This window comes from Cibotium barometz, chromosome 41 (genome assembly GCF_041138505.1).
Source record: "Cibotium barometz isolate CiBa-2024 chromosome 41, ASM4113850v1, whole genome shotgun sequence".
Lineage (NCBI taxonomy): Eukaryota > Viridiplantae > Streptophyta > Polypodiopsida > Cyatheales > Cibotiaceae > Cibotium > Cibotium barometz.
The window spans coordinates 36,645,838-36,660,637 of NC_141086.1; the positions used below are offsets into that span (position 1 = coordinate 36,645,838).

General features: G+C 44.7%; 1 protein-coding gene across 2 annotated transcripts; it reads right to left on the bottom strand.

The window, feature by feature from the left end:
- Nucleotides 1–2,066: 2,066 nt before the first annotated feature.
- LOC147614922 (uncharacterized) lies at nt 2,067–13,805 on the bottom strand. Of its 2 annotated transcripts, none has more exons than XM_086779806.1 (3): nt 13,437–13,805; nt 3,111–3,212; nt 2,067–2,465 (listed from the first exon to the last, which is right to left on the bottom strand). In XM_086779806.1, the coding sequence occupies exons 1-3, from the start codon at nt 13,617–13,619 to the stop codon at nt 2,376–2,378; spliced, it is 375 nt and encodes a 124-aa protein (XP_086635932.1). In that variant the 5' UTR covers nt 13,620–13,805; the 3' UTR covers nt 2,067–2,375. The 2 variants fall into 2 exon arrangements, with proteins under 2 accessions (XP_086635932.1, XP_086635933.1); XM_086779807.1 differs by lacking the exon at nt 13,437–13,805 and adding an exon at nt 3,285–5,461.
- Between the last annotated feature and the right edge of the window lie 995 nt (nt 13,806–14,800).

A 14,800-nucleotide genomic window follows, 5' to 3' on the forward strand; every position in this document is an offset into this window, starting at 1 on the left:
TGCCTTGATGGCTACCAGATCGCTACATGTTTTGGTAAATTGTGTTTTTGCTTCATGAGGGTTAAGAGTTTCTTTTTGCAAGATTGTGGCTATGGCTCTAAATTCAGGTATCTTTACTCTCTTTTGCAATCGGTTTGTAGTTGTGAGTGGTAGATGTTTGCCATGCTCCCACTCTTAAGAGTGTAGCTGTCCTCACATGCGTAGCCTCCTTCCTCTGGTAGAAAAACACCTACACTTTGATAAGAACCATCCAATGAAAGCTCTAGCAAAGAACTCCCATGATAGATACCGCTTTAGAAGCCCTTACATTGTACCCCACTCTTAGTGCACCAGCTCAGATGCCCTACAACTTTGTCTTCATCGATATAAGGAAGCCCATTTCTATCATTGTGAATGTTACAACGTACCCTACCCTCTCAACTGAGCTAATTGCAACTATTCAGTATTAAGGATTGAGGCGTGGCCAAGTTTAATGCTTGAGCTACACAAGAAACCAATGGTAATATCCCTAAAATGGTAACATAAATCAACATTTTGTGGCAAGTTCTACGTACTTGGCCTTGACTTGTTGGCTTTTGGTGATATAGAATCCTATATGCATGTAAACAAGCCCACATGAACTAAAATATCTACCGGTAGATGGATGCCGTGAGAACATACAAACATGACCAAATTCAGCAGAGTTATGAACATGAGTCGTGATTCAGCTGTGAATTGCATGTAAACCAGCCCTAAAATATCTACCGGTAGATGGATGCCATGAGAACATACAAACATGACCAAATTCAGCAAAGTTATGAACATGAGTCATGATTCAGCGATGAATTACATGGAGTGGAGTGTAGCAATGTGAACAACGGAGGGACATTAAGATAGTAGTGGCCAGCAGATAACAAAGTGAACGTGTTAGTTCCTCAGTCTGGCACAAGCTTCAAGCATATAGATTCAACTAATTCTGAAAATGTGAGTTGAGGAACGTACAATTGGCCCGTCAGTGAGTAGTATTTTAAACAACTTGAAGCAGCAGCATGGTATGTGTCATGTAAGGCATATCATGGTCACGATGGCCAGAGCTCATTTGTCCATGAAGCATGGCTTCTGCAATATGCTAGCCATTTTGAGTATGTGGATATTCAAAGTTGAACTCGTTCTTGAGGACGGGTGTAGGATAAGATCATGATTCCCCATCTTTTGGGTGTGCAGCACACAGACAGAAAAGTAACAACACTCTTCAAGAAAGTCTTAGAGTGCACTGTATTTCCCTACTTCAATTGGAGTTTATGTAAGTAGATCTCCAGCATAATGAGGGTGATGATGACACTGCCCATTGTTCTGTCGAGTATAAAGTTATGGTGATCTCTACCCCCCGACCCATCAAAGCTCTTCCCCACCCATCAAAGCCCTTCCCCACTCGCCGCGTGATTTTCCACCTCTTCCAAGCTCCCCCTATAGCTTGCAAGTGGATCACGATGTTGCCTAGCTGCGTCAACTACCCCTCAGTGGGCAGCGGCTAGACAAGCACACTCTTTGGCTACAGAAAAGGCCATGTCCACTTTGCTGTGCAAGAAGCCCTTAGAGCCCTGCCCCTCCTGTTGCTTGAGCTAGCCACACCCACCAATATCCTTGTCCACAAAATGGTGTCCGGTCTAGTTTGGATTGCTCTAGAGTGTGAAAGGACACAATCATTCACCGCCACCAGCAAAAATGTTGGACAACAAGCCCATTCTCTGATCAACAAGCTGCCCAGCCATTCTCCAATAGTAAAAGAAAGGTAACTATTGTTACAAAATGCCTGATCTCAAGGTCACCGAAACATTGATATCAATTGTAACTCTTCGGCACTTTAGTTTAAAGAGAGGAAACAAATTACTGAATATGCAAATATCCAACTTACTGCACTTTAGAAGACTTGCACAAACTCACTCAAAACACAACAAATAGCCAACTTACTGAATATACATGCTGAAATTGATGGGAATAAATAGCTCTAGCCTCCACAACAAAACACAACTTGCTATATCACTACAAAGCTCAAACTTTATATTACTACAAAATTTAAACGTCGGCAAAGTCCACAGTTGGATCATTGGGATGAATTAATGTTTGTTTGGAGTTCCACCCACCATCCCATGACTACAATATACAAAATTTTTGGGCAAGTGACTTTTGAGTTCAAAAAGGTATCCTGTCACATTAAAAAATGTAGCCATGAAATGTTCGGCTGTTGCAACACACATAAAATTCAGGGCTTCTTAATTCAGGCAAAAGGGGATTTAGGCATCAAAAAATGCAGCCACCACATTTTGGCTACACCCTACATAGATTCACTAGGCTCATCGACACGCCACGCTAGCCGTGCACTTAGCTCCCACTCTTTATGGCTGCAATAGTGTCTCCATGCACCGTGCGTGTAACTTTCCTTTTAGTCTTTCCACGTCCCCATGATCAAACCAAGCCTTCATGAGCTGCAAATGACAAAAGGAAAAGTAAACTAAGTCATGCCCAAGCCACCTCCAGCCTCGTCTCTAAATCACACGGTGCATTTAAGAGGGGGTTCAAGTGGGATCGACGGCTGAGGGGGCCCGATTTTGGGCGGGGCCGATTCGGGCCGTTGGATCCCCGAAAGTAAACTAGGGCCGAAAAAAAACTCGGCCTGCGAAGTAAACTAGGGATCCTAGTTTACTTCGCAGGCCGAGTTTTTTTTTTGTAGGATCCCTAGTTTACTTCGCAGGCCGAGTTTTTTTTGTCGGGGGCTTGCCAAATTGCCTAGTTTACTCCAGTGTCCGAGTTTGGACTTATAATTTTTTTGCCTAAGTCTCAAATTGCAAAAGAATGATTTGAACCCACGACGTGCCGCTAGAGCGGCCATAGTCTTACCATTAGGCTATAATTTCTGCTAGCTAATGTGTTCGGCCTTTATTAATATATGTGCGCGGCAGCCCTAGTTTACTTTCGGACCCCTCGGGGATCCGACGGCTCAAATCACCCCCGCCCAAAATCGGCCCCTCTCACCCGTAGATCCCACTTGGGGGGCCTCTTTAAGGCACCGTGCCATATAGACCCGAGGACCTCCAGGGCAAGAAAAGGAGGACATGCACCGACAACCTTACCCACGTCTTTATCGTCTTGTCTTGTAGTCCACTGGCAATGAGGTATCTCATGCAGGCCATGACATAGGAGCCACAATCCACACCATTGGGTTGTTGAGGAATCTGTGATGAGCGACAAAATTTCAGCTCTAAACAAACCTTTTCTCGCTTAATGTCAGTGAATATGCTCTTGACCTGAAGATGCTTTAATTCCAACTCTGTAGACAGAGTTGCCAATGCATGACTAATAGATGGATCACTTGCAAACTTTGATAATGTCCCAAGAGCTCTGATTGAATAGGAGAGTGAGCTCATAACCTGCGTTACATGCAAATGTATTAAAAACAAGAAGCTAGCCACACATGACGCATCTGTGAACTGTCGGCATACAATTGCACAGGTCAGTCACGCCCGCGGAGTCGGTAAAGTAGGTAATTCTTCTTTCCGGGAAAACCACAAATTTTTTTATGCTTATTCACATAGAGCACAAACATGCTCCAATGTCTCCTGTAGCATTTAGATTTCAAATTCAGGGTCGTAAACTAGCAAAAGAACTGAACTAGAAATAAGCATTGTACTTGGCCTACTTTAGCACCTGTAAAGAATTGGTAAGAAGTTGAACACAAGCTTGGCAATGTCAACTCCAGCAAAGAAATTTGTCAATGATTTATATTTTCCACTCTTCAATCTAGCAATGGTCACCACATTGTACCAAAGGGAGTCCACAAAACAAACCTTCTTGAGTACATCTATCGACAAAATATTTTCCATCCACCTGGAAAAGCCCACACGTGTAAACCCACCTTTTGGATTGGAGTCTTGAGGATTGGAAACCCCGGTGCATTGGAAGAGAAGCAGACACACTATACGTACAATCCAAAAAGATTGACATTCCTTGTAGATGCCTCATCGTCCAAGATTTTTCTCACAAGCAAGCTGTCTATTTTAGCAAGTGTAGATTTCAAAGACGTGAACTCAATGCGCACATTGGGTGGACTCTAATTTGAGGCCAAGAAGTAAACATGGGAACAAACATAAAGAAGGACAATCTTGTAAACCATTCCCAAAATGTGCAATTATCCACATTCATGTAAGAAGTAACATGGGAACAAACATAAACTAGGTAGGGCACACTTGTAAACATTCAAAATGTCAACATACATAAATTAGCCCAAGAAAGAATGTTATATATATACCTAGATGAAGTAAACCTACAAGAAAAAGTAAACCAAGGCAAACAAGTAAACTAGGGTAAACAAACTACCATGACATCGCCACCCACATGATTAGTGCACAGTCGTGAGTGATTGCCTCATGGTAGTCATCCACAAGTAGAAGCAATATTATATCCCTGCATGAAGTTAAACCAGACAAAGAAGCTACTATATGAGTGCCAACTATCATCAGTGCCCATAACCCACATATAAGAATGTGTAATTTATAACCTCATGGTGACCATCCACATGTAAATTAGCTTGGGAAGCAATATTGTATATCTACATAAAGTAAACCGGGGCAAAAAATAAATAAGAGCAAGTAAGTAAACTAGGGTAAACAAGCTACTATCTGATATCCTCCATTGCCCATAGTGCCCACATTCCACATATAAGGATGTGCAATTTATAACCTCATGGTAGCCATCCATTGCCCTAGGAAGCAAACCATAGCAAAAAAGTAAACCAGGGAAAACAAGGTACTATATAATATCTCCCCTATGATCAATGCCCACTTGCCTTACATATAAGAATGAGCAATTTACTTCCTCATGGTAGCCATCCACATGTAAATTGGCTTGGGAAGCAATATTGTACACCTGAATGAAGTAAACTAGGACAAAAAAGTAAACCAAGGCAAAAAAGTAAAAGAGGGCAAACAAGCTACTATATGATATCTGAAACCGATCCCGTGAAGTGGGAATAGACTCCGTCGGACACCCACACGCGTAATAGCACAACTTATCACAAATTGAATGGACAACTTAATAACAACTGAAAATTGAAATGAAATGAAATGTTGATCAATGGACACCAGCATTGGGGCCGGAACGGGCTGACCCCCCTCAATATATGATATATTATTGGGAGTATTTAAAAGATACAATACTCCATAGGTTCAAAGAACCAGATGATGTCCATGTACAACTGAGATGAATACAGTACCAAACAAGAGACTCGAAGTAGACGTTCGAAGGAGAGCAATCCACTTGCGTAGTTTAGTCTCTACGGTCTTGTGCCTTCACTGGAATCCGTAGAGAGCGCCCCACTGGTTTTCCAGGACCACGCACAAACAGGCGCTCCCGTACTAATGCCTGGCTCTCCCGATCTCGGCACCCATGGACCGTGGGTATCTCCTGGAAAGCTTTCCGCCGGCAGGTAGCTTTCGCTCCTTGTGAAAGACAATTTGTTCTGGCTGGAGGATCTCCTCAAGCTCATCAATCTCTGGCGGATCTTCCGTGACGGGCTCGTCATCAGGATCTGGCCTGACATATTTCCGGAAAAGACTCACATGAAAGGCATTGTGAATCTTCCAATGACTAGGTAAAGCAAGCTTGTATGACACTTCATTGATCTTTTGAATCACCTTGAAGGGTCCATAATAGCGAGAAGAAAGCTTAGGATATGATCCTTCTCGTCCTAGCCTCTTTCCGAAGCCTAGCCTTCTCAAATTTCAGCAAAACCCAATCACCTTCTTTGACTTGCATGTCCCTTCTATGCTTGTCAGTAGCCATTTTATGCTTATCTTGTGACCTTGCAATGGCTGTCCGTACCTGAGTAAAGGCTACATCCAAGTCACGAACATACTCATCAGCTGCAAAAATCTCATCCTTTGTATGAAGGATGGGTGGCAATACCACTCTGCCATAAATAATCTCAAACGGGGCTTTTCCTGTGGAGGCATGGATCGTATTGTTGTAGGCAAACTCAACAAGTGGAAGATACTTCTCCCATGCAGTCTTTTGATCTACCACATAACACTTCAACAAATCCAACACGGCTGAATTTGCAGCTTCACTTTGGCTATCCGTTTGGGGATGATAAGCTGATGAAAACTCGAGTTTAGTGCCCATATTATCAAATAAAGCCCTTCAGAAGAGGCTTGTAGTCCTGGGATCTCTGTCCCCAACAATGGATTTAGGCATACCATGATGTTTGAAAATGTTAGCAAGAAAAATCTTTACCACATATGATCAACTTTAATGGTTTTCTTGACCGGCAAGAAATGAGCTTGCTTGCTAAACCTGTCCACAATGGTCCAAATAGCATCATTCCCATGCTGGAATCTAGGCAAGTCCATAATAAAATCCATAGTAATACTTTCCCAAGGTTGCGAGGGAATAGGCAATGGTTGAAGCAACCCTGGAGGTTTTTGCCTGTCAAATTTCACCTTTTGGCAAGTAATACATGCATGTACATATGCCTCAATGTCTTTACGCATGGTTGGCCAAAAGAAATATCTCTCAATCATACGTGTAGTGGGCATGATACCTCTATGACCAGCATAAGGTGGAGCGTGACATTCCTCCATAACCTTTGGACGCAAATCCTTCACCACACAAAGGCAGTTATCCTTCATAAGATAACCCTCGTTGATAACATAAGAGGCATGTGAGTGACCAACCATCAAATCAGTCCATATATGGCAAAAATCAGCATCCAAATGATACAAATCTCGCATAGCAGATAAATCCCCATAAGAGGCCACTGAAACTGCAGATAAGTCCCCATGAGAGGCCACTGAAACTGCAGCCACATAAGGCCTCCTGGATAATGCATCTGCCCACCACATTTTTCTTTCCCGGAGTATGCACAATCTGAAAATGAAACATGGAAAGAAAGTTTGCCATTCTCATCTGCTGCTTCTCCGAAAGCTTTGTTTGAGATAGAAAGTATCTCAAGCTTTGATGATCTGTCTTGACTACAAATTCAGCCCCAAGAAGATAATGTTTCGATATCTTTAAGGCATGAATTACAGACAAGAGCTCTTTCTCATAGATATCCATATGAAGCTCAGCATCATGCAAACGACGGCTCTCATATGCAACTGCATGCCCTTCTTGATTTAGGACAGTCCCTATACAATCGCCACAAGCATCACATTCTACTACGAATGACCTTTGCAAGTCAGGAACAATCAATACGGGTCCACATATGATAGCATGCTTGAGTTGCAAGAAGGCATCCTATTCTTTTGGAGTCCATTTGAAAGTGGTTTTCTTCTTTGTGAGATCATGTAGAGGGGTGGCTATCATAGCAAAATGCCTTATGAAACGCCTATAATATGAACATAATCCCAGAAAACTACGTACTTGATGTACGTTTTGCAATTCTGGCCAATTCCGAATGGTTTCTATCTTTGCAGGATCCATTGTTACCCTATCCTTGGATACAATGTGACCCAAATAATGTATCTCGGAAAGAAAGAACTCACTTTTCTTGGCATTAATGAAAAGTTTATGCTTCCGCAACTCTTCGAACACGATGACTAAATGAGTTCTATGTTCCTGCTCATTCTTGGAGAAAACCAAGATGTCATCAAAGAATACACCTGTGAATTTGTGATGGGGTCGGAATATCCTATCCATCATACGATTAAACGTGGCAGGAGCATTGGTGAGACCAAAAGACATCACCAAAAATTCATATAATCCAAAAGCTGTCCTGAATGCAGTTTTATGGACATCTTGTGGCTCCACTCGTATTTGGTGATAACCACTCTTCAAATCAAGACGGCTGAAACAAGCCGAACCATCAAGCTTATCCAAAATGTCATCAATACATGGAATTGGGAATCTATTCTTGATGGTAAGCTTATTTAAAGCTCTATAGTCCACACACATGCAGAATGACCCGTCTTTCTTTTGAACAAGAAGCACGGGAGAGCAATAAGGTGAGGAACTAGGTTGAACCAAACCTTTCTCTAAAATCTCATTTACCTGCTTCATGATCTCTTCTTGTTGTGTGGCACTCACACGGTATGCGGGTTTGTTAGGTGGAGAACTACCTGGCACAAAATCTATGCGATGATCCTTGGGCCTTTGGGGAGGTAATTCACCTGGCAATGCATCAGTAAAACAATCGTTGCATGCATGAAGAAAATTCAGCCTATCGTAAGTCATAGCATCCACATTTTGATGACTTGGTACAATGCTATCACGAACAAAAACCAAGTACGCAGAAAGACTCTTTTTCATTGCTTTATTAATCTGGATGTGAGATACAAGTGGGATGGAATCCCCTTCTTTGTCGGCATCAATGAAATGCATGTGGCCTCTATGCATAAAAGAAATCATGTTGGTCTTGTACTCTTTGCGGTGCTCAAGCCTATGATGCCATGGCTTGCCCAGCAATACATCACATCCATTTAGTGGTGCAACTAAGAAATGCTCATTATCAAGGTAGCCCTGGATATGTATGCGCAACTTCACTATCAGTGGGATAACCTGCACCTCTTTACCAAAAAAGGCAGCTTCTGCTTCAATATGAGGTCCCATGTTCTCAACCTCAATACCCAAGGCAGCTGCCGTTTGTATAGAGATGAAGTTATCGGTTGCACAATCATCAAACATGAATAAGGCGGGTTGATCCTTGATTTGACCCCATGCTTTGCATACCATCCGCTCTTTTGCGTCATGTTTTGTGTTTCCCTGCACATCGGGAACTGCATGCACATTAGCCTTGGTTTGCTTATCCTCATGCTTTGGTTTGCGGTCAGGGCGTTGTCGAAACATGTGCTCTTTGCTGCCACAAGAAAAACATTTTCCCTCCTTGGCATATTGCTCCCTTTGCTCGGGGGTCAAGTCAAATTTGTTCTTCTTTGGCCTTTGATCTTTAGATGAGGTATTTTCAGCTTTACCTCCCTTCTGGATCTCCCGGAAGTTCTTTTTAGGTGGCTGTCCACCTTTTTGCAGATTTGGAATAGCCTTGTCTTTGCCCTTTGAACCGCCTTGATCTTGCTTAATTTTGAGCACCAATTGCTCCATAGCAAGAGCAGAGGCTGTAAGCTGTTGCAAAGTATGTTTCGGGTGCAATTCAATGCCCGAACGATAAGCTGGTTGCAATCCGGAGCGAAACTTCCTCTTTCTTTCATCCTCAGTGATTTGCATAAAAGGAGTTACCTCAAGCAATACTTTCCAAAACTTATTGACATACTGTTGCACACTTTCATTATCTCTTTGCTCAAGTCTATCCCACTTTTGGGTGAGAGTTTGCTTTGCATTAGGTGGCAAGAACTGAGCATAAAATCTGTCCTTAAACTCTTTCCAGGTTCTTTGGTGATCTTTTCAGTGATCCACCAATGAGCAGCGGTCCCCTTCAAGAACATGCTAGCATGGCGTACTCTAGACTTCTGAGTGAAGTCCTCATTGCTAAAAGCAATGTCAAACTGTGCCACAAATGCTAACACTTTGGAAGCATCATGCTCTCCATGAAAAACACCAAACTTAACAGACTCGTCACCTGCTTTAAATTCCTTGAGCTTTCTGGCATGAGGCTCATGGTCCTCTCTTTTCTTTTCCCTTTATCCAATGGGGCAGCCCTATCTGCATATGGGCTCCATGGGCCATCATGGAAGTTTCATGAAGCACGGTGGCATGTGGCTCCACAAACTTGAGAATCAGATGCATGTGACTTATAAGGCAATGTCTCTCCATGAGACAAACTCAGTAGACAAAGCTCTTCTAGTGGCAGACCTATCACCCCTTCCATGGGATACATGTCTTGAATGCATGTGACCATCATGCCCTCCATGAGCACTAGCATACATATACCTATCAGCCTTTGTGCCTTGTGGAGAAGATGCATGACAAGAGGTGGCTGACACCTCTTCCCTTTGCATAAATGACCTCAACCTTTGAGATGCAGGATCTCCATGCTTCAAGCGAGGTGGATTTCTGAATTTCAGCTCTCCATCTTCCCCCTCTTTGATGTCACCTTTGCGGGGAGGTAGGAAACTGCCAACTCCCTTGGCTTCTTGCCCACTCCCCGTGCCATGGACTCAAAAGTCACGTCTACCATTGCATCAGCTTTCCTTGCTTCAATGGCACTTTGCACATGGGGATCTTCATGCAAAAATTTCAGCTCTTGCTCTTGTGCCTACTAAAGCTTTCTCATATGCTCCAATTCAGCCCTCATTGCATCAGGCTCTTCTTCTTGCATGACTGTCTTTCCTCGAGACAGTTGTCCCCTTGAATCACTATCATTTACCCTCTCAAGGGGCTTGTGCCTTCCTTGTAAAGCATCAGAACCACGCGAGGCACTTGATGGGCCCCTCGAATTGGGCACTTCCAAAGGGTTGCCTTGGCTGTCCATTGTGTTAAGTGTGCTAGAAGCGGGGTGTCCAAAACACAGGTTCGTTTCCCCACTAAGAAGAGGGAAATAACGTGCTCTGATACCAATGAAACCGATCCCGTCAAGTGGGAATAGACTCCGTCGGACACCCACACGCGTAATAGCACAACTTAAATATCACAAATTGAATGGACAACTTAATAACAATTGAAAACTGAAATGAAATGAAATGTTGATCAATGGACACCAGTACTGGGGCCGGAGCGGGCCGACCCCCTCCTCAATATATGATATATCATTGGGAGTATTTAAAAGATATAATGCTCCATGGGTTCAAAGAACCAGATGATGTCCATGTACAACTGAGATGAATAGAGTACCAAACAAGAGACTCGTAGAGCAGACGTTCGAAGGAGAGCAATCTACCCACGTAGTTTAGTCTCTACGGTCCTGTGCCTTCACTGGAATCCGCAGAGAGCGCCCCACTGGTGTTCCAGGACCACGCACAAACAGGCGCTCCTGTACTAACGCCTGGCTCTCCCGATCTCGGCACCCATGGACCGTGGTTCTCCAGAAGCTTGGACTTCCCGGCACCGAACGCGTGTTAGCAGCAGAGAGTAACCTTTATCAGATTTACATCAAAGTCCTTTACTTAAATCTCAATCCACTTACTTGTAGCCCGCTAGTGGAAGACAAATACCCGATGCATCTAGGTGCAGCTACTAGAGATGGACACCAGGGCGCAGCAGCCTACTGGCAAGAGGGAAGAGCACGCAGCCGCCTAGAGTTCTGAGGGCAGCCGCTTGTGGAAGAGGGCAGCCGCTTGTGTAGAGAGAGAACAGCCGCCTGTGGAAAGGAGCGTAGCCACCTGCTGAAATAGGGTGCAGCCGCCTGTCGAGGAGGAGGAGGAGCAGCCGCCTATGGAAGGGAGGCGCAACCCCACGCAGCTGCCTGTAGAGGGGAGCGCAGCCCCACGCAGACGCCTATAGAAGAGGGCGCAGCTGCCTGAGGGAGGTGCAGCCGCCTGCAAGGGTGGCGCAGCCGCCTGGGAGGGCAGAAGTAGCCAGCAGGCTGCAGCCACCTGTGGGGTGGCGCAGCCGCCTGCAGAGTGGGCAGTCGCCTGTGGAGAGAGAGCAGCTGCCAATAGAAGAGGACGCAACCGCCTGAGGGAGGTGCAGCCGCCTACAAGGGTGGCGCAGCCGCCTAGGAGGGCAGAAGTAGCCAGGCTGCAGCCAGGTGGCGTAGCCGCCTGCAGAGTGGGCAGTTGCCTGTGGAGAGAGAGCAGCCGCCCGTGGAGAGAGAGTAGCCGAAGCACAGCCTCCTGCAAGGGAAGGAGGCAGCCGCCAGTAGTCGCCTGCAAAGTGGAGAGAAGGATAATAGGATGGTCGCCTGCACAGTCCCTCCTCTAGCTGGTGCGATGGTCGCTTCTTTGTAGGTGTTGCAGAGAGAGCACACGACCATAGCTGGTTGGCCCCTCTAGTTTGCATGGAGGCGGCGAGTTCCAAGGTGGGGTGTGGGTAGGTGGCCATGCACCCAGCCCCACACATAAACCTTTTACCCTTCATGATTAAACGTGGGTGCCCACCCTACCAAGGACATCATTAAATATTTGGGAGGGTGCCCACTCTTTAATGAATGTGAACTTGCCACCTTATAAAAACAAAGGTTTGAAAGAATGCTATAAAGTAAACAAGTGCAATACACTTACCACCTGTTCACATGCAACAAAACTCGTCAGAAGACAGAGCAAACTTCACGACTCACTGGCAGGCGTCCCCGCTTAGTAAGTGGCACGTCAAACAGGCAAACACAAGAATACAAGTCATGCGAAAATAGTTCCAAACATGCAAAACATGAATGCATGTGCAAATAGTATCATGGACATATCTCCTGTTCATGGAACAAGTACAAAACATCTGTCGGGCACAATGATGGCATGACAGAAAAACATAAATCTCGGTCTTCCTATGGAGTGACAGTATGGAGTGACAGTCCCATAGATAAGACACAGATCCAGGCACAAGCCTCCCTATGGAGTGACACTCCCATAGGCAAGACACGGCACAAACACTAGCTCTTCCATGGTGTGACAATCCCATGGATAGAACACACTCCAAGTCATACACGGGTGGCACTAGTCTGGCTCCCGTACGACACCGTCCTGCTAACACACGGGTGACACCAGTCTGGCTTCCGTCCATGTTATGCAAAAATACTGGCCCTTTCACATGAGACACTGGCCTGGCCTCAAGTGAACGAGACACAAATCTGGAGATGGACCAAATGGTCGGCCAATTGGTGACGTCCATCATGTAAGTCCTTTTGTGCTCAAAAGTGAACCTCGTTGGACATGTCAAGGTTGCTCGACATTGCACACAAGCCTTTCGTCTGGTAAGTACATCTCCACATAAGGCAACACATCCCCTTTGTTGCCCTCGTTGCCTTGAGATTGAGCTTCATGGTTTGCTAGATTTTGAGGTTGTAGGGGCACTTCTAAACCTGAGGGGTGATTTTCCTGTCCACCCACCACGTCGTGAGGATGAGTGCTTAGGCCTACATCATTGTCGGCATCATGCGCCATGGAAATGAGCCTCTTCTTAGGCCTTTTGTTCAAGGTCCCTCGGCGGAGCCGAGGGTTCCTTGCCTTGCACTACATTTGGGCTTTGGGGGGGGGGGGGGGGGGGGGGGGGGGTTGCACACGCTTTCCTAGGCCTTCTTTCAACAGGAGCGGAACCCTCCTTAGATGGCACTTGATGCGCATGTGTGGACTTCTCTTCCCTCCTAACCTTCAATGGCAATTCTTTTGCATTGCTGAGCTGAGCATGAATCTTCACATGTGCTTTCGGTTTCTTGCCAGGTTTGTTGTCATGTTCTTGGGGCCATCCTGGATCAAGCCTACCCCCCAGGCATAGTAGCATTTAACAGCATGTTATTTAGTAGCATGTTAACAGCATTTAATCGCATTTAGGTGCATTTAACACAATATAATCCTTCAGCATTGCTTGCCAAACAGGCAAGTAGGACTTTTGAAGAAAAAAACGGTGGAAATTGCATTGTTTACCATCAAGCCATGCCTGGTTAATGCCCTGCTACGTCGTCCCAAAGCGTAGAAGATGACTAAATAACACAAACTCAGAGCTCGCGATCTTGGCTTCCCGAAGCTCTGAATTCTCAGACAAAACCTGGTTTTCTTCCTCAACCCACAACCAGAAGGCAGCAAATCCAACTGTCGTCGATCCCGCATTTCTGGTTGGTGATCCTTGGACAACTCGTCAGCCCCGTGCCACACATGTCATTCATGCTTGTCACGCCAGGTGGCGCCACCATTTCAGGTTGGCCAGAGTTTACAAATGTGGCCAAGTTTACAAACTTAGCCGAGTTTACAAACTCCCAATCTCAATGGCCATCCGCCCTCCGAGTCCCGCGTGCCTAGTTCCTCACCTCTCTTAAACGTCCCGTGGGATTTAGTCTTGAGGGATGTGGATGGATTCTGATGCTCGTGTTTGAATTGTTTCATGTGTGATATGTGCCTTTGAAGGATTTTTGAATTCTTTCATGTGTGATGTGAGTACTATGCAGGGTTCTATTATGTTTGATGTGTGTCTATGAATAAGAATAATTTCTTTTAATGTAGGTTATTAGTTATACATATCTTCAATTATATCCATGTGTTAATTTTGTTGTTGTTGATTCCAATGCTTGTGTCAACCCGTGTCTTTCTCATGGACCACCTATGTCTCTCTTACTAAGAGAAGTCTAACCGAGTCTTTTTTGTGTTCCTCCTTTATCTCTCTGATACGACATGATTTAATAGATTAGTTCCATGGCTTCATTACAACAATCAAAGGATCTCTTCATAATAGAAGCCACGGTTTTTGTTTTTAAATAAAGAACCCTAACGAGAATCTTTGCGAGTATGTTTACCTTAGCTTACAAACAGAAAATTGATGGAGCAATGCTTTATTCCAACGAGAGAAAGTGATTATTACTTTGCATTTTTCAGTTATGTCAAGTATAAATGCTATATATATACCATGCATGTGTGATTAAGTGCATCTTGTAGCATGTATATTATAAGCCTTATAAGGGGTTTTTTTAAAGATGTAAAAGGAAGGGAAAAAATCGTAAACAGTCTTCAAGAGCGAACAAAAATGGCATGCAATGGCAACTAGGGTTTAGCAGAAGTGTATCCACTTTTTTAAAAAAAATATTTCTTCAGTTACCTAACCTACTAGGTTACGCTAGGGCGGTAGTCCCCGCTCCCCTTGGGTGCATGGGCATTGAGTGGAGGGGTACCCCGACCCTTGTACTAAGGGCACAAGGAGCAAGCACAAGCTCAGCAAATATGCAGAGAACACAGAGCTATAGAGGAGAGCTATTATCCTCACACTAGCCTTTCCCCCATTGGCCCCCCAGGAATGGACC